Source organism: Lontra canadensis, unplaced genomic scaffold (genome assembly GCF_010015895.1).
Source record: "Lontra canadensis isolate GAN:19392208 unplaced genomic scaffold, GSC_riverotter_1.0 scaffold3, whole genome shotgun sequence".
In the NCBI taxonomy this organism is placed as follows: domain Eukaryota; kingdom Metazoa; phylum Chordata; class Mammalia; order Carnivora; family Mustelidae; genus Lontra; species Lontra canadensis.
The window spans coordinates 47,380,788-47,393,143 of NW_022630997.1; the positions used below are offsets into that span (position 1 = coordinate 47,380,788).

Sequence of the window (12,356 nt, forward strand, 5' to 3'; positions counted from 1 at the left end):
ATTGATCATAGCCCTATGTTGTAAAATAGATCCAGAGTTTTTTATGTTGCAAAACTGATACTTTGTACCCTTTGACTATTATCTCTTTATTAGCCACCCCCAGAACCCCCCCACCGACCAAAGATCCGGGCAACCATTATTCTACACTCTGCTTCAAGAATTTACTTGGTATGGTATATTAAAACACAGAAGGATGGCCAGACACATGTACTAGAAATCTTAACTGAATAATAAATATAATGTTCATTATAAAAGTTGGATGAAATTTGATCTTTAGTGTTTGCTTCTTTTCATTTTGGTTGTTCCCCTTTCTCCTCTGGATGTTTTGCTTATACAGTTTTTTCTTCGTTTTGAGGTTTATAATCAGTACAATCACTTTTAAAAAGCAGTATTGTACTGTTGAATGTGGCAGAGGAACTCTCTATTTAAAAGTACCATGCAAGTATCTTTTATAAAGTGAAAAATATTTTGTAATATGTCTATTTATAAAGCCAATAACTTTTCTTTTTTTTACTTCTTGAGTTTATTTATATGATCATATAAACCTTTTACATATCAGATTTTTGTATATTCAGAAGTTTTCACATATTACATTTATATATGTACAAGTATATCTGTATATATATATATCTATATATATATCTTTGTAGAGTATATACTTCAGGACATTATTCAAGCAGGCATTTCATAACTGATTTTTTTTGAAGATTAAAAACCTGAACTAAGTTCTTATAGTATTTTCAAGAGCTTCAACAAGTTGCTTTTATTTTTTTTTTAAGATTTTTAAATTTATTTAACAGAGATCACAAGTAGGCAGAGAGGCAGGCAGGGAGAGGACGAAGCAGCCTCCCTGCTAAGCAGAGAGCCTGATGCGGGGCTCCACCCCAGCACCTGGGATCATGACCTGAGCCGAAGGCAGAGGCTTTAACCCACTGAGCTACCCAGGCACCCCAACAAGTTGCTTTTATAGGGCGGGATTTCTTGAAGGAAAGATGTAGTTCTTTATTTATATGGATTTTAAAAGTGAAATTTCCTATTCATTAAGCTTCAGAGTAAAAGGGTTAAAAGAAAGATTGGAAATGATATTTCTAAAGAACAGACTCCTCACGTACAGACTTTTAAACAAATGGATGGTAATAGAAAGGGATTTGTAATTTTTTTCTATTAGGAAAATAGCCAATTTTTTTCCTGATATGAGACAATTTTACAGTGAACTGGCTAAATTATGTAAACCAGCTATCCTTGATAATAAATAGCTGGAACACAGTCCTTCTCTATGCCTCTTAGTACTTTGTACAGGTCTCTGCTTGAGCCCTGCTTAGATTGTATCATAGTGTTTGTTGGTTCTCATTTGTGAAATTGCAAAATTGCATTGTATTGATCTCTATATCTTGGATACCTAGGATGGGGTTGTGTTATATAGGGAACAACACATGTTTCTTAAAGGAAAGTTGAATAATGTTTATTCACATATTCATTCAGCAACACATATTCAATGTACTGGATATATGCAATAGAGTAGGAACTGTTGTAGAAGTGGTAGTACCACGGTGACCAGGATCAATGCAGCTCTTACTCTCAAGAGCCTCTTTTTTTTCTTTTCAAGTTTTTATTAAATTCCAGTTAGTTAACATACAATGAAATATTAATTTCAGGTGTAGAATTCAGTGATTCATCACTTACATACAACATCCAGTGTTCATCGCAAGTGCCCTTCTTAATACCTATCACCTGTTTAACTCATCTACCCACCTACCTCCTCTCCAGTAACCCTCAGTTTGTTCTGTATAGTTAAGAGTCTGTTTCCTGGTTTGGCTCTCTTTCTTTCCTCCTTATGTTCATCTGTTTTCTTTCTTAAGTTCTATATATGAGTGAAATCATATAGTATTGGTCTTTCTTTGACAGACTTATTTCACTTAGCGTAATACTTTCAGTCTTCATCTATGTCATTGCAGATGGCAAGATTTCATTCTTTTCCTTGTCTGGGTAAATACTCCATAGTGTGTGTGTGTGTGTGTGTGTGTGTGTGTGTGTGTTCATGTTCATGTGTATACCACCTCTTGTTTTGTTTTTTTTTTTACTTTATTTAAATTCAGGGTAGTTCACATATAGTGTAGTATTGGTTTCACAAGTAGAATTTAATGGTTCATTTAACTTACATTTAACACCCAGTGTTCACCCCAACAAGTGCTCTCCTTCATGCCCATCACCCATTTAGCCAGTCCCCCATACCCACCTCCCTTCCAGGAACCCTTAGATTGTTCTCTGTAGGTAAGAGTCTCATGATTTGCCTACCTCTCTGTTTTTATCTTATTTCTCCTTCTTTTCTCCTATGTTCATCTGTTTTGTTTCTTTAATTCCACATAGGTGTGAAATAATATATTTGTCTTTTTCTGACTGACTTATTTCATTTAGCATAACACAACCTAGTTCCATCCATGATCATTGCAAATGGCAAGATTTCATTCTTTTGACAGCTGAGTTATTAATATTCCGATGTACATAGTACCACATCTTCTTTATCCATTCATCAATCAGTGGACACTTGGGCTCATAATTTGGCTATTGTTGATAGTGCTGTTATAAACATTGGAGTCTTGTGCCCCTTCAGATCACTATTTTTGTATCATTTGGATAAATACCTATTAGTGCATTGCTGGTTGTAGGTATTTATATCTTTTTAAAAGAGTGTATTTATTTGAGAGAGAGAGAGAGAGCATGAGTGGGGTGGGGAGGGACAGAGGGAGAAGGAGAAGCAGACTCCTTGCTGATCAGGGAGCCCAACCCAGGTCTTGATCCCAGGACCCCAGGATCATGACCTGAACTGAAGGCAGATGCTTAACTGACTGCACCACCCAGGGACCCCTATTTTTCACTTTTTGAGGAACCTTCATACTGTTCTCCAGAGTTACTGCACCAGTTTGCATTCCCACCAACAGTGTAAGAGGATTCCCCTTTCTCCTCATCCTCACCAGTAACTGTTGTTTCCTGACTTGTTAATTTTAACCATTCTCACAGGTGTGAGGTTTTGATTTTGATTTTGATTTTATGGTTTTGATTTGTATTTCCCTGATGATGTGTGATATTGAGCATTTTTTTTGTGTCTGTTAGCAACTTATATGTCTTCTTTGGAGAAATGTCTGCTCATGTGTTCTGCCCATTATTTAACTGGATTATTAGTTTTTTAGGCTTCAAATTTGATGAGTTCTTTATAGATTCTGGATATTAGCCCTTTATCAGATATGTCATTTGCAGATGTTTTCTCCCATTCCATTGGTTACCTTTTAGTTCTGTTGTTTCTTTCATTTTTGCAGAAGCTTTTTATCTTGATGAGGTCCCAAGAGCTCATTTTTGCTTTTGTTTCCCTTGCCTCCAGTGATGAGTCTCATAAGAAGTTGCTGTGGCCAAGGTCTAAAAGGTTGTTGCCTATGTTCTCCTCTAGGATTTTGATGGTTTCCTGTCTCACATTTAGGTCTTTCATCCATTTTGAGTCTATTTTTGTGTATGGTGTAAGACAGTGGTTCAGATTCATTCTTCTGCATGTTGCTGTCCAGTTTTTCCAACACCATTTGTTGAAGAAACTGATTTTCTTTCTCTTTCTTTAGGGTAGACACCTAAGGTTAGCAGCAGACCTATCCACAGAAATCTGGCAAGTCAGAAGAGACTAACATGATATATTCAATGGCGCTAAATGGGAAAAATATGGAGGCAAGAATATTATATCCAATAAGGCTGTCATTCAGAATAGGAAGAGAGAGGGGTGCCTGGGTAAATCAGTCAGTTAAGTATCTGACTTTGGTTCAAGTCATGATTTCAGGGTCCTGGGACTGAGCCCCACATGGGGCTCCCTGCTCAACATGGACTCTGCATCTCCCTCTCCCTCTGCCCGTCCCCTCACGTGCACACACGCACTCTCTTTCTCTAATAATAAAATCTTTAAAAGGATAAATTGTTATTTAAAAAAAAAAAAAAGAAAGAACAGACAGAGCGATAAAGTGTTCCAAAACAAGCAAAAACTAAAGGAGTTTACTAACACCAAACCAGGTCTGCAAGAAGTATTAAAGGGGACCCTTTGAGTGGGAAAGAGAGACCAAAAGCAACAAAAGCATAGTTATCAAACCATTCTCAACACCTACAAACTCAATAGGAGATCGAAGAGAAGAAGACCAGCAATTCTAGGAACAAAATTGACCACTTTCTGAAATGTAAGAAATGCGGAGAAGTGAATCCAAAGTGACATGAAGAGAGACCATGGCGGGAGGGGCCGACTCCTGGCAAGCAGTGAAGCACCAGAACACAAAATCAGAACTTTTAGAAGTCCGCTCCACTAAGGGATATAGCTCCAGAGGCTAAGCAGGGGTGGAGCCCACGCAGTGTAGGAGGGTTCACCTTTTTCCGCATCCTCTCCAACATCTGTCATTTCCTAACTTATTAATTTTAGCCATTCTGACTGGTGTGAGGTACTATCTCACTATGGTTTTGATTTATATTTCCCTGATGCCGAGTGATGTGGAGCACTTTTTCATGTGTCTGTTGGCCATCTGGATATCTTTGCGGAAATGTCTGTTCATGTCATCTGCCTATTTCTTCATTGGATTATTTGTTCTTTGGATGTTCAGTTTCATAAGTTCTTTATAGATTTTGGATACTAGCCCTTTATCTGATATGTCATTTGCAAAAAATCTTTTCCCACTCTTTTCGTTGTCTTTTGGTGTTGTTGACTGTTTCCTTTGCTGTGCAAAAGCTTTTGATCTTGATAAAGTCCCAATAGTTCATTTTTTTCCTTGCTTCCCTCGCTGTTGGCAGTGTTTCTAGGAAGAAGTTGCTGTGGCTGAGGTCAAAGAGGTTGCTGCCTGTGTTCTCCACAAGGATTTTGATGGATTCCTGTCTCACATTGAAGTCTTTCATCCATTTTGAGTCTATTTTTGTGTGTGATATAAGGAAATGGTCCAGTTTCATTTTTCTGCATGTGACTGTCCAAATTTCTCAACAGAATTTATTGAAGAGACTTGTCTTTTTTTCATTGGACACGCTTTCCTGCTTTGTCAAAGATTAGTTGACCATAGAGTTGAGGGTCCATTACTGGGCTCTCTATTCTGTTCCTTTGATCTGTGTGTCTGTTTTTGTGCCAGTACCATACTATCTTGATGCTTGGAGCTTTGTAATAGAGCCTGAAGTCTGGAATTTTGATGCCGCCAGCTTCGGTTTTCTTTTTCAACATTCCTCTGGCTATTTGGGGTCTTTTCTGGTTCCATATACATTTTAGGATTATTTGTTCCATTTCTTTGAAAAAAATGGATGGTATTTTGATAGGGATTGCATTAAACATGTAGATTGCTTTAGGTAGCATAGACATTTTCACAATATTTGTTCTCCCAATCCATGAAGATGGAACATTTTCCCATTTCTTTGTGTCTTCCTCTATTTCTTTCATGAGTACTTTACAGTTTTCTGAATATATATTCTTTGCCTCTTTGGTTAGATTTAGTTCTAGGTATCTTATGGTTTTGGGTGCAATTTTAAATGGGATTGACTCCTTAATTTCTCTTTCTTCTCTCTTGCTGTTGATATATAGAAATGCAACTGATTTCTGTGCATTGATTTTATATCCTGACACGTCACTGAATTCCTGTACAAGTTCTAGCATTTTTTGAGTGGAGTCTTTTGGATTTTCCACATAAAGTATCATATCACCTGCAAAGAGTGAGAGTTTGTCTTCTTTGATGATTTGGATGCCTTTTCCTTCTTTTTTTTTAAGATTTATTTATTCATTTTTCAGCGAGAGAGAGGGAGCACAAGCACTGCTTTGATCTTTGACACAAGCAGTGCTTGTGCTCCCTTTTGGCAGGCAGAGGCAGAGAAAGAAGCAGGCTCCCTGCTGAGAAAGGAGCCTGATGCGGAACTCAATCCCAGACCCTGGGATCATTATCTGAGCCGAAGGCAGCCACTTAACTGACTGAGCCACCCAGGCTCATTTCTTTTTGATGCATTTCATTTATTTTTGATGTCTCATTGCTGAGGCTAGGACTTCTAGAACTATGTTGAATAGCAGTGGTGATAGTGGACGGCCCTGCCGTGTTCTTGAGCTTAGGGGAAAGCTCTCAGTTTTTCCCCATTGAGAATGATAGTTGCTGTGGGTTTTTCCTAGATGGCTTTGATGATATTGAGGAATGTATCCTCTGTCCCTACCCTTTGAAGAGTTTTGATCAAGAAAGGATGCTATACTTTGTCAAATGCTTTTTCAGCATCTATTGGGAGTATCATATGGTTCTTGTTCTTTCTTTTATTAATGTATTGTATCCCATTGATTGATTTATGGATGTTGAACCAACCTTGCCGCCCAGGAATAAATGCCGCTTGGTGGTGGTGAATAATCCTTTTAATGTACTGTTGGATCCTATTGGCTAGTATTTTGGTGAGAATTTTTGCATCTGTGTTCATCAAGGCTATTGGTCTGTAATTCTCTTTTTTTCATGGGGTCTTTGTTTTTTTTTGGGATCAAGGTAATGCTGGCCTCAAAGAATGAGTTTGGAAGTTTTCTTTCCATTTCTATTTTTTGAAACAGTTTCAGAATAAGTATTAATTCTTCTTTAAATGTTTGGTAGAATTCCCCTGGGAAGCCGTCTGGCCCTGGGCCCTTGTTTGTTCAGAGATTTTTGATTAATGTTTCAATTTCCTTACTGGTTATGGGTCTGTTCAGGTTTTCTATTTCTTTCTCGTTCAGTTTTAGTAATTTATACATCTCTAAGAATGCATCCATTTCTTCCAGATTGCCTAACTTGCTGGTGTATTGTTGCTCATAATTTGTTCTTATAACTGTTTTTATTTCTCTGGTGTTTGTTGTGATCTCTCCTCTATTGCTGATGATTTTATTTGGGTCCTTTCTCTTTCTTTTTGATAATTCTGGCCAGGGGTTTATCAATTTTATTAACTATTTCAAAGAACGAGCTCCTAGTTCTGTTGATTTGTTCTCATGTTCTTTTGGTTTCTATTTCATTGATTTCTGCTCTGATCTTTATGATTTCTCTTCTCCTCCTGGTTTTAGGCTTTCTTTGCTGTTCTTTCTCAGCTCCTTTAGGTGTAGGGTTATGTTTTGTGCCCGAGATGTTTTTTGTTTCTTGAGAATGGCTTATATGGCTATATACTTTCCTCTCAGGACTGCCTTTGCTGTGTCCCACAGTTTTTGAACAGTTATATTTTCATTTTCATTTGTTTCCATGAATTTTAAAAAATTCTTTAACTTCCTGGTTGACCCATTCATTCTTTTTTTTTTAAGATTTTATTTATTTGTTTGACAGAAATCACAAGTAGGCAGAGAAGCAGGCAAAGAGAGAAAGGAGGAAGCAGTCTCCCTGCCAAGCAGAGAGCCCAATGTGAGACTTGATCCCAGGACCCCGAGATCATGACCTGAGCCGAAGGCAGAGGCTTACTTAACCCACTGAGCCACCCAGGCGCCCTGACCCATTCATTCTTTAGTAGGATGCTCTTTAGCCTCCATGTATTTGATTTCTTTCCAACTTTCCTTTTGTGGTTGAGTTCTAGTTTCAGCACATTGTGGTCTGAAAATATGCAGGGAGTGATCCCATTCTTTTGGTACCAGTTGAGACCTGATTTGTGATCCAGGATGTGATCTATAGTGGAATGTTCCATGTACAGTAGAGAAGAATGTGTATTCTTTTGTTTTGGGATGGAATGTTCTGAATATATCTGTGATGTCCATCTGGTCCAGGGTGTCATTTAAAGCTTTTATTTCCTTGTTGATCCTTTGCTTAAATGATCTGTCCATTGCATGAGTGGGGTCTTAAAATCCCTATTATTTTATTGTTATTGATGTGTTTATTTAATTTTGTTATTAATTGGTTTATGTAATTGGCTGCACCCATGTTAGGGGCATAAATATTTACAATTTTTAGATCTTTTCATTGGATAGACCTCTTTATTATGATATAGTGTCCTTTCTCATCTCTTATTACAGTCTTTGATTTAAAATTCAATTTGTCTGATATAAAGATTGTCACCCCAGCTTTCTTTTGATTTCTATTAGCATGATAAATGGTTTTCCACCCTGTCACTTTCAATCTGGAGGTGTCTTTGGGTCTACAGTGAGTCTCTTCCAGAGAACATATCAATGGGTCTTGTTTTTTCATAGAGTCTGGTACCATGTGTCTTTTGATTGGGGCATTATCCCATTAACATTCAGAGTAATTATTGAAATATATGAATTTTGTGCTTTTGTATTACCTGTAAGGCTGTTTCTGTATGTTTTCTATATTCCTTTCTGGTCTGTATTACTTTTGGGCTGTCCCTTCCCTTAAAGGATCACCTTTCATATTTCTTGCAGGGCTGGTTTGGTGATTACAATTTCTTTTAGTTTCTGTTTTTCTTAGAAGCTTTTTATTTCTCCTTCCATTTTGAATGACAACATAGCTGGATAAAGTATTCTTGGCTGCATATTTTTCTCATTTAGAACCCTGATTATGACAGTCTTTTCTGGCCTGCACAGTCTGTAGATAAGTCTACTGCCAGTCTAATGATTCTAGGCTTGTAGTTTACAAACCTCTTGTTCCAAGCTGCTTTCAGGATTTTCTCTTTGTCTCTGAGATTTGCAGGTTTCACTATTATATGTTGGATTCTTGACCTATTTTTATTGATGTTGGAGGGGGTTTCTCTGTGCCTCCTGGACTTGAATGCCTGTTTTCTTCTCCAGATTAAGGATGTTCTCTGTTATAATCTGCTCCAATATACCTTCTGCCCTCTTCCTCTTTCTTCTTCTTTTAGGATCCCAATTATTGTAATACTGTTTTTCTCTATGCTATCAGTTTTCTCTTGAATTGTCCCCTCGTGATCCAAGAGTTGTTTATCTTTCTTTTTCTCAGCTTCCTTGTTTTCTATCATTTTGTCTTCTATACCACTAATTCTCTCTTCTGCCTCATTTATCCAGGCAGTTAGAGCCTCCATTTTTTATTGCATTTCATTAATAGCCTTTTTGACTTGATTAGATTTTAGTTCTTTTATTTTTCCAGAAAGGGATTTTGTAGTGTCTTCTATGCTTTTTTTTGAAACCAGCTAGTATCTTTATAATTGTTATTCTGAACTCTAATTCTGACATCTTACTTATGTCCATACTGATTAGGTCCCTGGCAGTCAGTACTTCCTCTTTCTCTGTTTTTTGAGGTGAGTTTTTTCAATCTTGCCATTCTTTCAGAAAGTGATTGCTTTTCTATTTGTAGAGTTGCAGGCATTCTTTTCTTCAACCTCCAGTTGAGTTCGCAGGTGTTCAGAATGGTTTGAGAGCCATCTAGCTGAATTCCTGAGACCAGATGAAATTAAGGTTTCCTACTCCTCTGCCATCTTGGACTCCTCCTTGAACTGTGAACTTTTTAAAATGAATGAGTTCACGTTGCTTTTATCATAAGATGTATTTTCAATGAAAAAATCTTAAAAATTTTAGGTATATTATTCTAATAGTTACGTGCTATGATATATAATTTCCATGACTAAGTTTAGGATGCAGGTTATTATATTGACAGTTTAGGAAAATCTTCCTATGTTAAACTTTTATCAGAGAGCTCCTGTTTTGAAGGCTAGTTCTTTTCTTTTTCTTTTTCTTTTTTAAAATATTTTATTTATTTGAGAGAAAGAGAGAGAGAGAGAGCGTGAGCATGAGTGGGGTGAAGGACAGAGGGGGAAGCAGACTTTCCGCTGAACAGAGAGCCCAATGCAGGACTCAGTTCCAGGTCCCCAGGATCATGACCTGAGGTGAAGGCAGACTCTTAACTGACTGAGCCACTTAGATGCCCAGGCTAGCTCTTTTCTAACACTGACTTGGAAAGTAACTCAATGAAGATTTACCTTATTTTTATAAACAATATTGTTTCCAATTGAAGTCTTAGTAATGAAACCTGTTACAGCAAATGAGATTCAGCAAATACAGAAGTTGACAGCAATTCTAGTAGATGTTGCTAGTCAGTTGAACCTAGTTCTCTTGCAGGAAGATGGTATCATGCTTCTTAAACTCCAGAGCATTAATTAAAAACAAATGCCAATTTTAAACTCCATTGTTTATTAACAGTGTTCTAGTGTCAACTGACACTATTTTAATATTATGCTTAGTCATAAAATGTAGTTGTAATTAAGGTGATAAATGCTTAAACAGGTATAGGTGAAACTTAAAGTATATTATTTTTGTTATGTTTTTCAGGTGAAGCTCTGAAAGTATCAGCTGAGAGATTTGCAGATGACCCATGTTATCTCCCCAAAAGGGAGGCTGTGGTTCAAGCTGCCCGTGCCTTGTTGGCTGCAGTTACCAGACTCCTTATCCTCGCAGACATGATAGATGTCATGAGTCTCTTGCAGCATGTGTCAGCTGTAAGTAAAAGATGGCTAGTTTACCTTGGCATTGTTCTCACTTCTAATTCCATTTTCTGAAACTGGTATTAATACTAGTGCATCCCAACCTCACTTTCATTTCTTAATGTCACCCAGCAGATGATTCAATTAGATTGGGCAACTCTTGTATACCTCAAAAGAACAAAGCCAGAAGTTATTTTGTTTATTAAAAATTTTAAATTTTTTTATTTAAATTCTAGTTAACATATAGTGTTATGTTATGTAACTAAATGTTAACATATAGTTTCAGGCATACAGTTTAGTGATTCAGCACTTGGGGCTCATCACAACAAGTGAACTCCTTTTTTGTTTTTTAAGGAAATGCACTCCTTAATCCCTGTTACCTATTTCACCCATCCCCCCACTACCAACCATCTTTTCTCTTCAGTTTTTGATCTCTTCAGTTAAGACTCTGTTTCTTGTAGTCCATAGTCTCTCATGGATCATCTCCCCCACTGGTTTCCCCCTACTTCATTTTTCCTTTCCTTCTCAGAAATGTCCTTCATGCTATTCTTTATGTTCCACATATAAGGGAAACCATATAATGATTGTCTTTCTCTGCTTGACTTATCTCACTTAGCATAATCCCCTCCAGTTCCATCCATGTCAATGCAAATGGTAGGTAGTCATCCTTTCTGATGGCTGAGTAATATTCTATTGTATATATGGACCACACCTTCTTTATTCATTCATCTGCTATGAACAGTGGGGTGCATGTGGCCCTGTCAGAGGAGAGGGTGGTAGGGGGATGGGTTATCCTGGTGATGGGTATTAAGGAGAGCATTATTACATGGAGCACTGGGTGTTATACACAAACAATAAATCATGGAACACTACATCAAAAACTAATGATGTACTGTATGATGACTAACATAACATAATAAAGAAAAAAAGATAGTTTCTTGGTTCGCATCTCTCTTTTTCCCCATTTGCTCATTTGTGTTGTTTCTTAAATTCCACAGTTGAGTGAAATCATATGGTTTGTCTTTCTCTGACTGACTTATTTCATTTAGCACAATACTCTGTAGTTTCACCTATGTTGTTGCAAATGCTGAATTCATTCTTTTCTTGGCATATATATGTGTATATATATATATATATTCATATCTATCTATCTATCTATCTATCTATCTATGAATATTACTCAGCCAAGGCCTGCTGACGGGCAGAGACAGTGAGGCGGAGGCAAGGTAGACCACAAGAGGGGATTCAAGAGGCGTTCAGAGCCACATCAGGCTGAGCTTTGAAGGCCACGGTAAAGGGCTTCAGATGCAGGCATTGCTAGTTCCATTCAATTTTTGTCTGTCTCTCTTTTTTATAAAGATATTTTATTTTCAACCAATCTCTACACCCAATGTGGGGCTCCAACTCACAACCCCAAGATCAGGAGTCGCCTCTTCTTCTGTTGAGACAGCCAGGTGCTCTTCCTCTCTTCCCCACCGTCTCCCTGCTTCCCTTTCCATCAAGGTCTCTGTCCCCCCTTCTGAATTTCTGTCCTCCTCTGTACTTCTGGATACAGCACTTGGGCAGGCAGATAGGGCGGGAGGCTCCCAGCAGTGCGTCACCCTCTGACTCCAGCCGCTACACCACCCAGCTGTGCCTGCAGGAGCGGTGTGGCTGTTTGCCTGGCAACCCGTGACATCACACAGAGGCTGGCGCTGGGTTGGCTTGGCACTCGCCGGAGGCCAGGCAGTTTCTAGCTCACAGAGGATTTTGGAAGAGCCAGGATGGGGGAGACAGGAAGAAAATCGGGAGGGACTTGTATAAAAAAAAATTATATATATGTGTGTGTGTGTGTGTGTGTATGTGTGTGTATATATATATACATACATATGTATATATAAACATTTTATATATTATATATTTATGCAAAATTAATATATAAAATTTATATTTATATATATTTATATAAAATTATGTTTATATATATAAAAATATATATAAAGAAGTTGTGAGATTATATATAT

General features: G+C 37.6%; 1 protein-coding gene across 5 annotated transcripts in view; it reads left to right on the forward strand.

The window, feature by feature from the left end:
• Positions 1–12,356, forward strand: part of CTNNA3 (catenin alpha 3) — a 1,751,355-nt gene that overhangs the window by 136,200 nt on the left and 1,602,799 nt on the right. For all 5 annotated transcript variants that reach the window (XM_032842041.1, XM_032842013.1, XM_032842050.1 and 2 more), the window contains exon 4: positions 10,202–10,368. In XM_032842041.1, the coding sequence (XP_032697932.1) occupies positions 10,202–10,368 (167 nt within the window). The remainder of the gene's footprint in view (positions 1–10,201; positions 10,369–12,356) is intronic.